Source organism: Peromyscus leucopus, chromosome 7, assembly GCF_004664715.2.
Source record: "Peromyscus leucopus breed LL Stock chromosome 7, UCI_PerLeu_2.1, whole genome shotgun sequence".
Taxonomy (NCBI): Eukaryota; Metazoa; Chordata; class Mammalia; order Rodentia; family Cricetidae; genus Peromyscus; species Peromyscus leucopus.
In genome coordinates this window covers 30,943,943-30,957,081 of record NC_051069.1, presented here as the reverse complement: position 1 = coordinate 30,957,081, position 13,139 = coordinate 30,943,943, and the positions used below count along the sequence as shown (strand labels likewise).

At 46.3% G+C, this 13,139-nt stretch overlaps 1 protein-coding gene across 6 annotated transcripts in view; it reads right to left on the bottom strand.

Moving 5' to 3' along the window:
• Tbcel (tubulin folding cofactor E like) overlaps positions 1-13,139 on the bottom strand; it is a 62,490-nt gene that overhangs the window by 10,607 nt on the left and 38,744 nt on the right. The window contains exon 8 of one of the 6 annotated variants that reach the window (XM_037207584.1): positions 10,058-11,421. The exons of the other annotated variants lie outside the window; for them this stretch is intronic. Within the exon in view, the coding sequence (XP_037063479.1) occupies positions 11,400-11,421 (22 nt within the window). The 3' untranslated portion in view covers positions 10,058-11,399. Of the gene's footprint in view, positions 1-10,057; positions 11,422-13,139 lie in introns of those variants that run through there. 6 annotated transcript variants of the gene reach the window in all.

The following is a 13,139-nucleotide window of genomic DNA, read 5'->3' as shown; positions in this document are numbered from 1 at the left end:
GCTTTGTGACCATCTCCAGACCGAATTTAGCACAGAACTGCAGTGGACTTTGTCAGGAAACCCCTACCCGTGGTTGCCTGGGGAACTGCGTACTTCCTGGCTGCTAAGCATGTAAGTAGAAAGATGTCCTTTTTGCTGCAAGTTTAAAATTTTCAACCAGATTTCATGTGGAAGAAATGACCACCGAGCTGAAAATAGGCAATGCAGAAGCTGAGACACATACCCCACAGATCGTAATAGTACTACAATGAGTATAAAAATCTTAAAGCGAAATGAAATACTTACTAGAAAAATAAAAAAGACCAGCCCAACTCATTTTAGAAAGCTAGTACAACACTTAAAAAACCCAGAAGAGAAGAAAATTATTATAAGCCAATTTTACATTTGAAAATAAGTGGGAATATTCCAAATAGCATAAAATTGAATCCTACCTGCTTATAAAGGTTATTTCTTATTCCATAACTAGTTGAACACTGGAATGCAAAAATGCTTCCGCAAAGCAACCACACTGTTCAAATCCAGACTGAAGGAAGACATGCTAATCAGAATGCGAAAAGAACATTGTGTAAAAGCTGGTGCTATCCAATGACCAAAGAAACCCTAGAAAACCAAGGGTAAGACTATCTCAACTCAGTAAAAGTCCAGTTTCACTTCAGGATGCTTCACACTGAAGCCTTGGATACATTCTCTCAATCGAGGAGGAAGATCAATCAGCGGATGGCTTCTCTTACTGCCTTTCGATTTGGGTGGTTTTAAGGATTGAACTCAGAGCCTCCATCACACACGTGACCCAAGTGTTCTACCATGTGAGCTACATCCCCAGTCTGTCCGTCTTTTAAATATTACACCAGCAAATGAAATGAGCGGCACAGAAATTACTTGAGGAAGTAACTGTGTGCAGAGAAATCCCCAAGGAAGGAAATACGAACTACTCCGTATGCCGTCAGGACTGACAGAGGACCAGCATGCAGGACCTTCATTGGTCTTCCTATTTACCAGCAACATCCAACTAGAAACAGAGAAAGGCATCTCATTTGAAAGAGCAATGGAAATTAATAAAGTACCTAGGAAGGAACTTCACAACGCTGTGAGAGAAACAGAAGCACTTTGAAGGACACAGAGAGTTCCTCGGCTAACAGAGGGCAGCCAGCAGAAGCAGGATGCTAACTCTCCCCCATATGTCAACACACTCACTGTGCTTGGAATCTAGATACAGCGGGGCTTTGGTGAAATGTATTAAAGCCAACATGGGACGCAAACAGCCCTACAACAACTAAAATAATCTGAAAAACAATGGTGGGGGAGGGGTTATCTCTGCTGGGAACTAAGAGAGTTTGACTCGGTGATATTGTATTATTATAGGAATGGAGCAATGTACCAATGGGCCACATCAGGGCCCTGAAATAGAACCATGAATAAGCAAGACCCAGGACAGAGACAGCATGCAGGTCACAGAATTCATGTCGGTATGGCAGGGAATGGGAGGCCACATGTTCTGTGTGAAATGACACAATAATCAATTCCATGTAAGTGAAAGCTATAAAGCACATACAAAACAATATCTTAAGTGGTCTTCAGATGGAAAAATACTCCCTTCAGATGTGGTGTGACCAAGCAGCAGCTGCGGCTGTATGCACAAGACCAACGCAGGCTCAAGCCAGTCAGACTGCATCAGGGATGGAAGAGGGACTCAGAAAACGACACCCTAGCCGAGGAGCTCCTGGCAGCTGGGCCACTGGAGGAGGGAGCATCGTTGTTCTTCAGGCAGGCAGCCCTCCACCCCTCCGGTAGGTTTCCACGCTCTGGTGGCTGCCCTACGCCCATGCACATACTGCCAGCACCAGCTGGTCTAATGTTAAAACTAACTAACTAACGAACGAACGAACGAATGAACTAACAAAAGAGTACATGAAGCTGGGAAGGAGATTCGGTGGGCAAGAGTTGGAGGGGAGTCATGGGGAGGGGGATCCTGTTTCCAACAAAATACAAACTGAAAAGACCAGGTGGAAATGCTACAGAACCACGGGAAGATGCTTCCTCAACACGGAAATATAAACCCTACTTTATATTTTGATGGTGGTTCTAAGAAGAGATATCGAAGATACACATCAGATTACTGACACGAGGGGCTGGAGGAACGCTCAACAGTTAAGTGCACTTGCTGGTTCTGCAGAGGCCCTGAGTTCAGTTCCCAGTGCCTACATCAGATAGCTCACAACCACCCAGAACTCTAGCTCCAAGGGGATCTGACACTCTTCTGGCCTTGGTGGGGACCTGCACATACACACACACACACACACACACACACACACACTGACTCAAAAAATAAATCTTTAAGAAAAAATTCTTGCTCTGGTTGCTTCCTGGAGTAAGGAATAGGATGGGAGGAGAAGAAAAAAGAACTCTATTTTTTCCTGTAATATTATTTCTTTTTAATTAAAAATAAAGTAAAAATAATATGAAATATTAACCTCATTAGTTCTGAATGGTGGAAAGTAGGTGTTTTATTGTTCTTAGTATTTTTCATTATTATTCTTCATTAAAAAACACCAAAAAGCTGGCTACTTCTTCTGGCCAAAGCTAAAATTCAGAGAACAAAGACAACGTCCACAAGATCAGGGCATTCTCCTTCCCTTCTGCAGGTATACTGGAATACTCATCTGTAACTGCCATCAAGACAGGAAGGCAACCTCCTGCCAGGCTGGGAAAGAGGCAAGAAGTCGAAACCAAGACCTGGGTGACTGGGATGACAAAGGCTTCGAGCCACAGGGGAAGCTAACATTTCCGAGGGTCTCCAAGGAGCTGGGAGGAGAAAGCCCCCTTTGTCTCTCCTCAGACTCCCAGCCTAACTGAGCAGTGCTGTGTCACCAGCCTGACAGAGGATGATGGAGCTTGGCAATGCAGAGAACCCCAGGAGACCCGTGTCCAGGGGAGGAATGTTCTTCACAACAGCAGGCCCTCTGTGTGGAAGGAATATGAGGTAACGGACGCTGTGTGCTAGAATTCCTCCAGCAAGGGGGACAAAACGGGCCTTCATGGGGCGGTGTCCAACTACAGCCCGCTGCCCTGTCTCACCATCACAGGCAGATACAATCAGCTCGGCTAAGAAGAGTCATTAGTCTCTGGCAGGGAAAAATACCCTCCATACTTCACAAAGCATACCACTGGCGACAACAAGTAAGCACTCGAGGAACTGGCCGCCTAATCCTTGACATCATATAGGAGCCTTCCCAGGATACAAAGTGAGGGGCCAGCGTTAGAGGGCAGTGAGGCAGAGAAAAGCTAAGAAGCTGCTCCATCTGGCTCTGTTGCAGGCTCCGTTAGCAGCTAACTGTTAACTCGGCTCTTACATCTCTTTGAATGAAGTATGAAATTTTAAAGTCTAACAAAAGACACCCCAAATCAGCTCACTTACTTCCCCCTACTGGGCTCAGAACAAGAAGCCACTGTACCCCAAAGATGCTTTGGATGCTGGCATCCAAAAGGAAGTTCCTCCTTTTGTCCTTTTTTTCTCTCTTTAAAATGAAACTGAGGGCTAGTTTTAGTTCAGTAGTAAAGAAGCAATTTAAATCCAATCTCTCAGAGGAGATGGAGAGAGCGAGCAAATACAAGATGGAGGGAAAACGGTAAACAGAAGCAGTGTGACAGGCATCTGATAAAGGGCAGAATAAAAATAATACACATGTGCAGGAGCCGTCAGCAGGGAGGCGCCTGTCTCCCTGAATGATGTTTATATACCCCCAGAGGAATCTCCACTATAAATATCTGAAATCAAGTACAGCTGTGCAATGTGTTTTCTGAGGACTGAGTTCTATAATTCAGCCAAACATGGGCATCCTCTATAAAGACCTGTGGGGTCCAGCACACCACCTCTTTTACTACAGTCTCCATTACTAATTCAGTCTCCAGGTCTCTTTCAGTCCCTCCTTGTAACCAGAACCCAAGCCCACCCTTTGAACCAAGCCATGGACACATCAAACTTCCAGCAATTTCCTAGTAGCCATCAAGGAAAGAGCAGCTAAGAACTCAGCAGCCCCCCGGCTCCTCCCATTCTCCATTACTGTCAGCACCTCCCAAGTTCTGCCTCACTAGTTATGTGAAAACACCATCCAGAAGATTCTCCTCACCTCCAGGGGAACACAAACATTTCCTAGGAAAGGGTAGTCTTTTCCCTGGTCTAATCTTCTTCCCCATGCACTCTGAGTATAGAAATGTCACTACAGTGCCACCCTGCCAGGCAATGTTCTGGGTCCTGGGAAGAAAGAACGGCACTGAACAGAAAATGTTGCTACTTCTACTCAGCTGACAGTTCAGTGTGTGTGTGTGTGTGTGGGGGGGGTGATGGAGGGACTAACATACGAGTGGACAGTCAGTATAATGTAAACCAGGTGTTGGTGATAAAATCAAAGTAAGTTAAGGGAACTGCAGGAGACGGAGGCGAACTATTTTAGCTAGGGTGTGCCAAGAAAGACTCTCAAATCAAGCAAGAGAAGAAGCCACACAGGTAACCTGCAGTTCAAACTGAGAGAGAGTGCCAGAGCGTGAGGTGAGAGCACACGAGACGTGCTGGTCACCAGCAAGCGGGTTCCTGCTTCCGTTGTTTGAACCCAGAGGCTTGAGTTTCTGCCAACCAGTGGGTTCACGGACTAGGGACTGGGCCGCTGTAATTTAACAATACAAGTTTGGACTCAAGAACACAGCAGACAGAAATTACAAGCCATCTAAGGATAGTTTGTGAAAGTCTAACTTAAAAAGAAAAGAACCCAGACGGTTCTCAACCTGTGGGTCAAAACCCCTTTGGCAAACCTCTATCTCCAAAAATATTTACATTACGATTCATAAGAGTAGCAAAATTATAATTATGAAGTAGCAGTGAGAATAATTGTATGGTTGAGGGAGCAGGTCACCACAGCATGAGGAACTGTGTTAAAGGGGTGAAGTCATAGGTGACTGTGTAGCTCTCGCAAGAGCTTAGGGCAGGAACAAAGGAGTGGGCAGAGGGGCAGATGTGATGAGGAGGATCGGGTGTGGGCAGAGGGGCAGATGTGGTGAGGAGGATCAGGTGTGGGCAGAGGGGCAGATGTGGTGAGGAGGATCGGGTGTGGGCAGAGGGGCAGATGTGGTGAGGAGGATCGGGTGTGGGCAGAGGGGCAGATGTGGTGAGGAGGATCGGGTGTGGGCAGAGGGGCAGATGTGGTGAGGAGGATCGGGTGTGGGCAGAGGGGCAGATGTGGTGAGGAGGTATCTCCAGTGTGGCCCTAAAGCAAGCCTCTCCAGACACTGGTGTGTCCACGTACCCCAGTTTCTGGTCCAGTGCCACCTGGTTTACAGCAAGTATCCAGTAAGTAAATTAAACTGTCCCCTGAACCCCGGCTAGGATCTACAGTCAATTCCTAGAAGATCTCCTGGTGAGGCAGAAGAAGCCAGGCATTGAAACATGACCAGCCAGGAGAGGACATCTTTCCAGCCACCTGCAGCACACACTTGATTACTGTGAAACCAGACCCCACTGCCCCACGAGCCTCTGGGAGACGAGGCACAGAGGAAGGCCCCGAAAGAACGGGCCTATTGACCAGCACACACCGGGATGCTTGAGGGCCAAGAATCCGAGAACAGAGGCTTTTCTTCTTCGGTTGCTTCATGAAGTAAATAAACATGCAGACTATGTCGGGTGGCTCAGTTTCCTGTTAGCCAGTTACTCACCATAAGCAGGCATAGCAAGGAGGCCCCACCCAGCAGGAGAGGGGAAAGGGTAACTGAGCACCTGTAGGCAATTACTGAACTCTTACACTTATAAGACACTCTCACAACACTGACGTACGGCTCCCTTCAGTGCCCCAAACATTTTATTCTGGGGTAGGAAAACAGACTCAGTAAATCTCTGGGTTGTCCATAGTGAGTTTCATTGGTAAGATGATCACTCACAACCAAACAGATGTGAAGAAAGCTACTGAGTCACCAGGTAACTCTGCTGCTACGGGAGCCTCAGCTCGCCATCACGGCCCTTCATGTGCCACTCAGAGACAACCTGGGGCTCTTTCCTCACTGATGTCTACGTTAAATAGCGTGATTTACGTCTAATTAACATGAGGCAGGGGAACCAGGGAGAGGCTGTCAGGAAACTGAAACTCGGGGAGACTGTAGAGGAAGTCAGAGCAGGAAACCGAGTCACTAGAGGAGATTGTAGAGGAAGTCAGCACAGGAAACCGAGTCACTAGAGGAGACTGTAGAGGAAGTCAGCACAGGAAACCGAGTCACTAGAGGAGACTGAAGAGGAAGTCAGCACAGGAAACCGAGTCACTAGAGGAGACTGAAGAGGAAGTCAGCACAGGAAACCGAGTCACTAGAGGAGACTAAAGAGGAAGTCAGCATAGGAAACCGAGTCACTAGAGGAGACTGAAGAGGAAGTCAGAGCACGGGAAACGGAATTGGATACTGGTTTAAAAGTCCCACCACCACCACCAGCAGCAGCAGTAGCAACAGATTCAGTCAAAGGAAGAGAAATGTTCTCTCCAAAGCAAATGGCCACGCTTTCCAGGAGTCTAAAGCCCGTCTGACTCAGGGCAAACACTGGCTTACCTAAGGAGTTGCAATCCCACCGTGGACTAAGATGCCTGGGGTGGGGGTGGGGGTTTATGTGTGCTTCTTCAGTATTGTAGGAAGAGGTGACGGATGCAGTTTGGAAGAGAAGAGGTGAGTACAGTACCTGCTCACGTATCACCATTCTTACTCATAGGGACCGCATCTATACACACTATGCACTTCACATACACTGTTTTCTCATCTGTCACTTCCTCTGACTATCGAGCATAAATGCCACTACAGCTTCTTTGAAGGCTGCATTACATTCATTTAGTTTGTGGATATGGGTCCCATGGCACACTCAGAGGCACAAAAGGCAATTTCAGGAGGCAGCTCTCTCTTCTCACTGTGTGGGTACCGCAGACGGAACTCACGGTGACAGGCTTGGTGGCAACCTTTACCTGCTGTGCCACGTCATGAGCCCCCACAGTTCCTTTTTAAAGACATAACATGGTTCTGGCATATCACAAGGACTCCAAACATTTGCTGAATAGGTCCACCAGGAGATTTATATGAAAACTACTAGGGAACAGGCATTGTAGTGGATGATGGAAGTCAGCTTTGGCTATCAATACCCGAATGTGCTTCTGATTAGGGCCTTGGGGGGGGGGGAGGGTGTTTCAAAACAGACGAGATGCAAACAGCTAAAAGAAGTACAAACACTAAAGAGAAGATATTCTTTCCGTGTTCCCCGGAAACTAGAAGAGAAGATATGACACAAGGCTGTCCTTTTAAATCTTAGGTACTAAGCAAAGATGCAGGTATGACAGCTTGTGTGTTCTTATTATATATGTATGTATGCCTCGATGTCTACCACATGTGTGCAGGAGCTCACAGAGCTCACAAGAGGGCATCAGATCCCCTGGAACTGGAATTCCAGACAGTTGTGAGCTGCCACATGGGTGCTGGGAACCAAAGTTGAGTCTTCTGTAAGAGTGTAAGAAGGCACTCTTAAGTGCTGAGCCATCTCTCTAGTTCCTTCAGAGGTTGCCGGCAGCAGACAGAGATCCGAGGACTCACAGGCATGGCTACAAAGGTCTGAGGGCGATGGTGGCGTGCTGACTGCTGAGGACTATCCAACTTTCACTATCCGAAGCATGCTGCTCATGTACGGATACAGAAATCCTGCCTGGACCTTGCAGTGCACTGATCCTGCCCAAGTATAATTCGCTAATCTTCTTGTCAGTTGTGTGAGCCACACAGCATCCATTATCCTCTCACTAAATTCCTACCCGACTTAACTTGTCCAGAGTTGAGTCCATTGTTTGCACTAAGAAATTAGTAGCAGAGAGTAGATGAATTACAAGCAATCGACTCTCAGGTAATGAAGGGCAATCTGTGCTTGGTGGGTATTGTATCAGTGCTCACAGAGACATTCTTAAATCAGTGCGGAGAACTGAAAGAACTAATTATCACCCATGGTCATGTGCAAAGCTCGGGGTACCTGACAGCGCTGCCATAATGAGGAGCTTATGAATTCAAGGCCACGAGGCACAGCACCTGCTAGGTTAGGGTGAGATCCCCATAACTACGCCCAAGGAGGAGGCTGAAATGCGGGTCCTATTAAAAATACAATCTAGCCGGGCATGGCTGCGTGTGCCTATTATCCCAGCACTCACAGTGCAGACAAAGGGGCATCAAGAATTCACGGCTAGAGGCTGGAGGGGTGGTTCTGGGATTAAGAATGTTCCCTGCTTTTCCAGAGGACCAGAGTTTGGTTCCCAGAACCCTTTTTGGGCAACTCACAAACCACTTGTTAACTCTAGCTCCAGGGAATCAAGGAGGTCTTCTGGCCTCCATAGGCACACACACAACTCACCCTCTGACACACATAAATAAAAATTAATTTAAATAAATAACATGAGTTTGAGGTTGAGCTATATAGTAAGATCCCATTCCTGTCCTCACCAAAAAAAGTGCCTTTATTTTTCTAACAAAACAGCTAAGGCAGCATAAAAAATATACAAGAGTTTATATCCTTGCTTCTTAACTGCAAGTGAGTAAGGTCTGTAAGAGTCAAATGGCCACGGGAAAGCTGAGGCAGTGATTGGAGGAAGGAGAAGGAGGGCTGGAGAGATGGTTCAGAAGTTAAGAGCACATGCCGCTCTTGCAGAGGACCAGAGTGCAGTTCCTAGCACTCCCACTGGGTGGCCCAAGGCTACCCACAACTGCAGCTCCAGGGTATCTAACACCTCTGGCCTCCACTGGCACCCACACTCACATTCACAGACCCACATACAAATCCACACGAACACCTATATGTAATTTAAAAAAATCTAAAAAGTAAAATACCATTAGGAAAAAGGGGAAGAGAGTATTGGAATGAAGGTGTGTGGAGGTGTTGAACATCCCTGGTAACTGGGTAGCCCTTCACTTATTAATGAGTCTGATTCTCTAAAATCACCCTATAAGGATACATTAATCATATATATATATATGGATACATTAATCCATATATATATCCTGGCCAGTTAGCATCAGATCAGGGCACACTCAGAGATGGTAATCATAAAACACAACTCTGGTCACCGAGAAGATAGACATACTGGAAGTCAGTATACAAATAGAGTCTGAGCGTGCAGACCAAGGAAGGAAAGGCACTTTTTGCTCCTGCTGGCTCTGTTGGCATAGAACTTACCAGAAGGTCTCAAATCTGATAGGCCCCATTAGCAGCAGAAAGCAGTTACAGTGTGTGTCCAGCTGGCTGACCAGAAAGTAGATTTAGCCGTGGTCTATGCTAAAGGAAGCTGAGATGCCAAATATAAGTGTGCAAGAATTCAAAACCTGACGGACACAAGAATAACACAAGTGATCATGTCACCCACACTACCCTTCTACCCACCTTCTACTCATGAAACCTTAGAAGGACCCAGAAGATACTTCTTACTCTAAGCCTTGAAACTGTAAGAGGAGTACCACATCTCTGAAAAAGCCTTCAAAGGTCAGAGACGCGGGTAGGGACTGAAATCAGTCTACCTGTTTCCACCAGAAGGACAGAAGTAGCCAAGTGGTGGCATTTAAGCACTAGTGGATGGGAAAGTAGGCATACTGAGATAAAAAGGTAGGTAGGCAGGTAGGAAAGAAGGAAGGAAGGAAGGAAGGGAGGGAGGGAGGGAGGGAGGGAGGGAGGGAGGGAGGAAGGAAGGAAGGGAGGGTCATTATAGTCTGTGTCCAGGGGCTGGGGAGAGCTCAGTCAGTACAGTGCTTGCCACCTGAGTTCAGATCCCCAACAGCACTGGTAAAAGTCAGGGATACCACACACCTATCATTGCTGAGATAGGAGGATTCCTGGAACTTGCTGGCAAGCTAACTAAATCATTGAGCTCCAGCTTCAGTGAGAGACCTTGTCTCAAAAAATAATATGGAGAGCAACTGAGCAACTGAGGAAGACAGCAGATATCAATCTCTGGCCTCCATACTCACAGGTGTACACACACACTCTCTCTCTCTCTCACACACACACACACACACACACACACACACACACACACACACACCCCTATACCACAACAAACAAATGCGTTAATTAAACAGTCTGTGAATCCTCTGCAGCAATGGACGGATCATGCAGTCTGTAGGGTCACTTTAAGGAGCCCATGGACCTTGTTCAACTGCAGCATTAAAGCGAAGCAAGAATGCTTCCTTCCCCTGAGAGAGGCACAGACACTGTCACCACAGAGGCCTGCTGATGGTGACTCTCCTTGCATCTCCACCAACCGCTTCACTTGGGTCAAAAATAACTCCAGCTCTTCCTGAGTAGGAGTAGGTCTGCAGCCCCAAAGGCTGCCAGCGGGGTGCAGGACAGACCCTGAGTTCATCCAACAAACAGCTTGCAAAACAGCTTTTACACTCACAAGCTTTACAAGGTTTCTGAGCTTAGCCCTTAGAATAACATCCTCCTGGAAACTGTACCCCACAGCTACCCATTCTATTTCTCCACAACGCCAGGCCGAATGTATTGCCCAAAAAAGTTTGTAGACATGGCAGCCAAGGTAGGTGATTAAATGTCAGGGGAAATAAAGGAGTCACATTTGGATGTGGATGGAATCCAGAGGCTCTCTTTAGCATTTCCCTGCACTGCCAGGTCTAGAGGGAGAAATTCCAAGACAAGAAAGCACAGATATGTAAAACTGGTAAGGGCGCAGACTCCAACAGAAACAGCTGCCTCTGACTGCCCTGCCGGAAGTCAGAGAGAGCCATAAGCCAACAGGGACTGTGTGTGTGTGTGTGTGTGTGTGTGTGTGTGTGTGTGTGTGTGTGTGTAGGCAATGGACGAAAGCAGTGAAGGCCAACTGTGGCCCTGGGATCAGTGTTAAAATAACAGTATCAATCCACATTTACATTGGGTTCATTGTTACATGCATGTATATATTTACAAATTTAAATTTATTTTTCTTTTTTTTCCCTCATTTTCCATCATTCTGTAAAAGGTATACTAGAATGGTCAACTTCACTATTGAGTCAACAGGTATCATGATATAAAAGTAATATAGATGCCCCCTAAAGGTCCAACACTTAGCACTAAACACAGCAGTCCATAAGACCTGGGCTGTCCAGAAACACATTTCCATTTGCACAAGGACCACATTAAGGATATGCAAGAACACTGTCTTTCTTACAATTGAGAAAAGGAATACACCGATGTTGGAAAGATTAAGAAGTAAGCTGTTACTTCTGGTGAATGGCTTCTATCTGGGGCAAGTGTGAAGATCAGGATGCTGGGGATGTAGCTCAGAAAGAGAGTTCACCTAGTACTGGGTTCCATCCTCAGCACTGTCCAACAGAAAAGCAAAATGAACAACCAAAAATCTGACGTTTCAGTATTTCTCAAAAGAAGTTCTAGAAAAAAAAAAAAAAAAAACCTGGTGGTTAAAATAAGAACGGTGGTGACAACTGTAGTCCTCGTACTTAGGAGGCAGAGACAAGAGGGCCTAAGTTCAAGGTCAGCCTGGGGTCGCAGTAAATGCTCTGATTAGAATGGGGCTGCACAAATAGGGGCGTGGCCATCCTCATCGGCCAGCTCTACAAGGCCACTGGTCACGCGGCAGGAACTCAGTGGAAACTCTAAATGGCAGAAATCCACAGCCACTGACACAGCTGCGGGTGTCCCAGACAACAGGGCCACATCAAGAGGAGCTGAAGCCAGGACTGTCGCAGCCTCCCTTGGTTCCTTCCTCACAGTTCTTCCCAAGATCCTCCTAATGCACTTCTCTGCTGATTAAAGCTAATCAAGGTTGATTTCTCTGGCTTTCATTCTAGAACACTCTTACAGAGGAGTAAGTGCACGTCAAGATAATCACACCATTAGGACAGAAAACAATTTCCTCTGTTCCTTTTTGTCAGTCTGTGCCCACAGAGCTGTATCTACAGGTCTTAGTAAGTTAACCAAATGAAAATAGATACTGGACCATATTTTAAGTTTAAGATCTATTTCTTTTCTGCGTGTGCTCCTGTGTGTGTGCACACACACGTGCATTTGAGAGCGTGAGTGCACATGAGCAGCCAGCACACCTGGGTGCAGCAACCGCTGTTCATGCCATGACGTGTGTGTGGAGGTCACAAGACAGCTTGCAGGACTGGGTTGTGTCCTTCCACACTGAGGGTCAGACTCCCATCATCAGGCTTAGTGATGAGCACCATCACCCCTTACCCGATAGGCCATCTTGCAGCCATGGACCACATTTAAACTTTTTTTTCCATTTAGTTCAAATCTCGTTTGTACAGTGTTTATTAAAAAGGTGTAATAAAATCCCTCACCTGGCTGTTCTGAGTTAATTTAAAGACTATTAAGAATCTTTAATTTCACTAACATTTTAAATACTCAGGAGTTTAAATATTTCTAAATAACCACAGAGGGATCTTTATGCAAACTCACAGCCCTACAAAATGTACTGCTTTAAGTCACTTAGCTTAGTCTGTAAACATTAATACATTTGAGGAGAAAACACGTCCATCCAGCAAGAATGACTCAGAATCCTGAGTATTTGTAGACACAAGGTTCAACTCAACTGCCTCACCCCCTCCCTATGTCCACTTTGCTCGGCTGACCCCTGGATCTAGTAAGGGCTCATGTTAGTCTTGAAGATTTCTTGTTGCTGTTTCTGCCATTTTGGTTTCATAGTGCAGTTTTTGTTTGTTTTAACACATTTAGCCCTTGCTAACCTCAAACTCTGAACCCCAATTCTGCTACTGGATGCTCTAATGCTAGGATTACAGATGAAGGCCACCAAAGTTTATTCTTCTCCTTCCTCCTCCTCCTCTCTCTCCCTCTCTTTTTTTTTCCCGTCCAAGAACACGATTCTCTACATAGCCATAGCTACCACTGAACTCCTGCTCTTATTTTCTCCTCCACTTCCTGAGGTCTGGGGTTACAGGTATATGCCACCATGCCCAGCTATTTCGTTTTCCTTTTCTTTTTAATGTTTCAAGGGTAGTTTCTTCTTTCCTTTCTTGCATGTGTTTGCACTTGTGGATGTGGGTGTGGGTGCGGATGCACATGTGCCTCAGTGTGCATGTGGAGCTCAGAGGTCAGAGGTCAGCCTCACCTGCCACCTTGT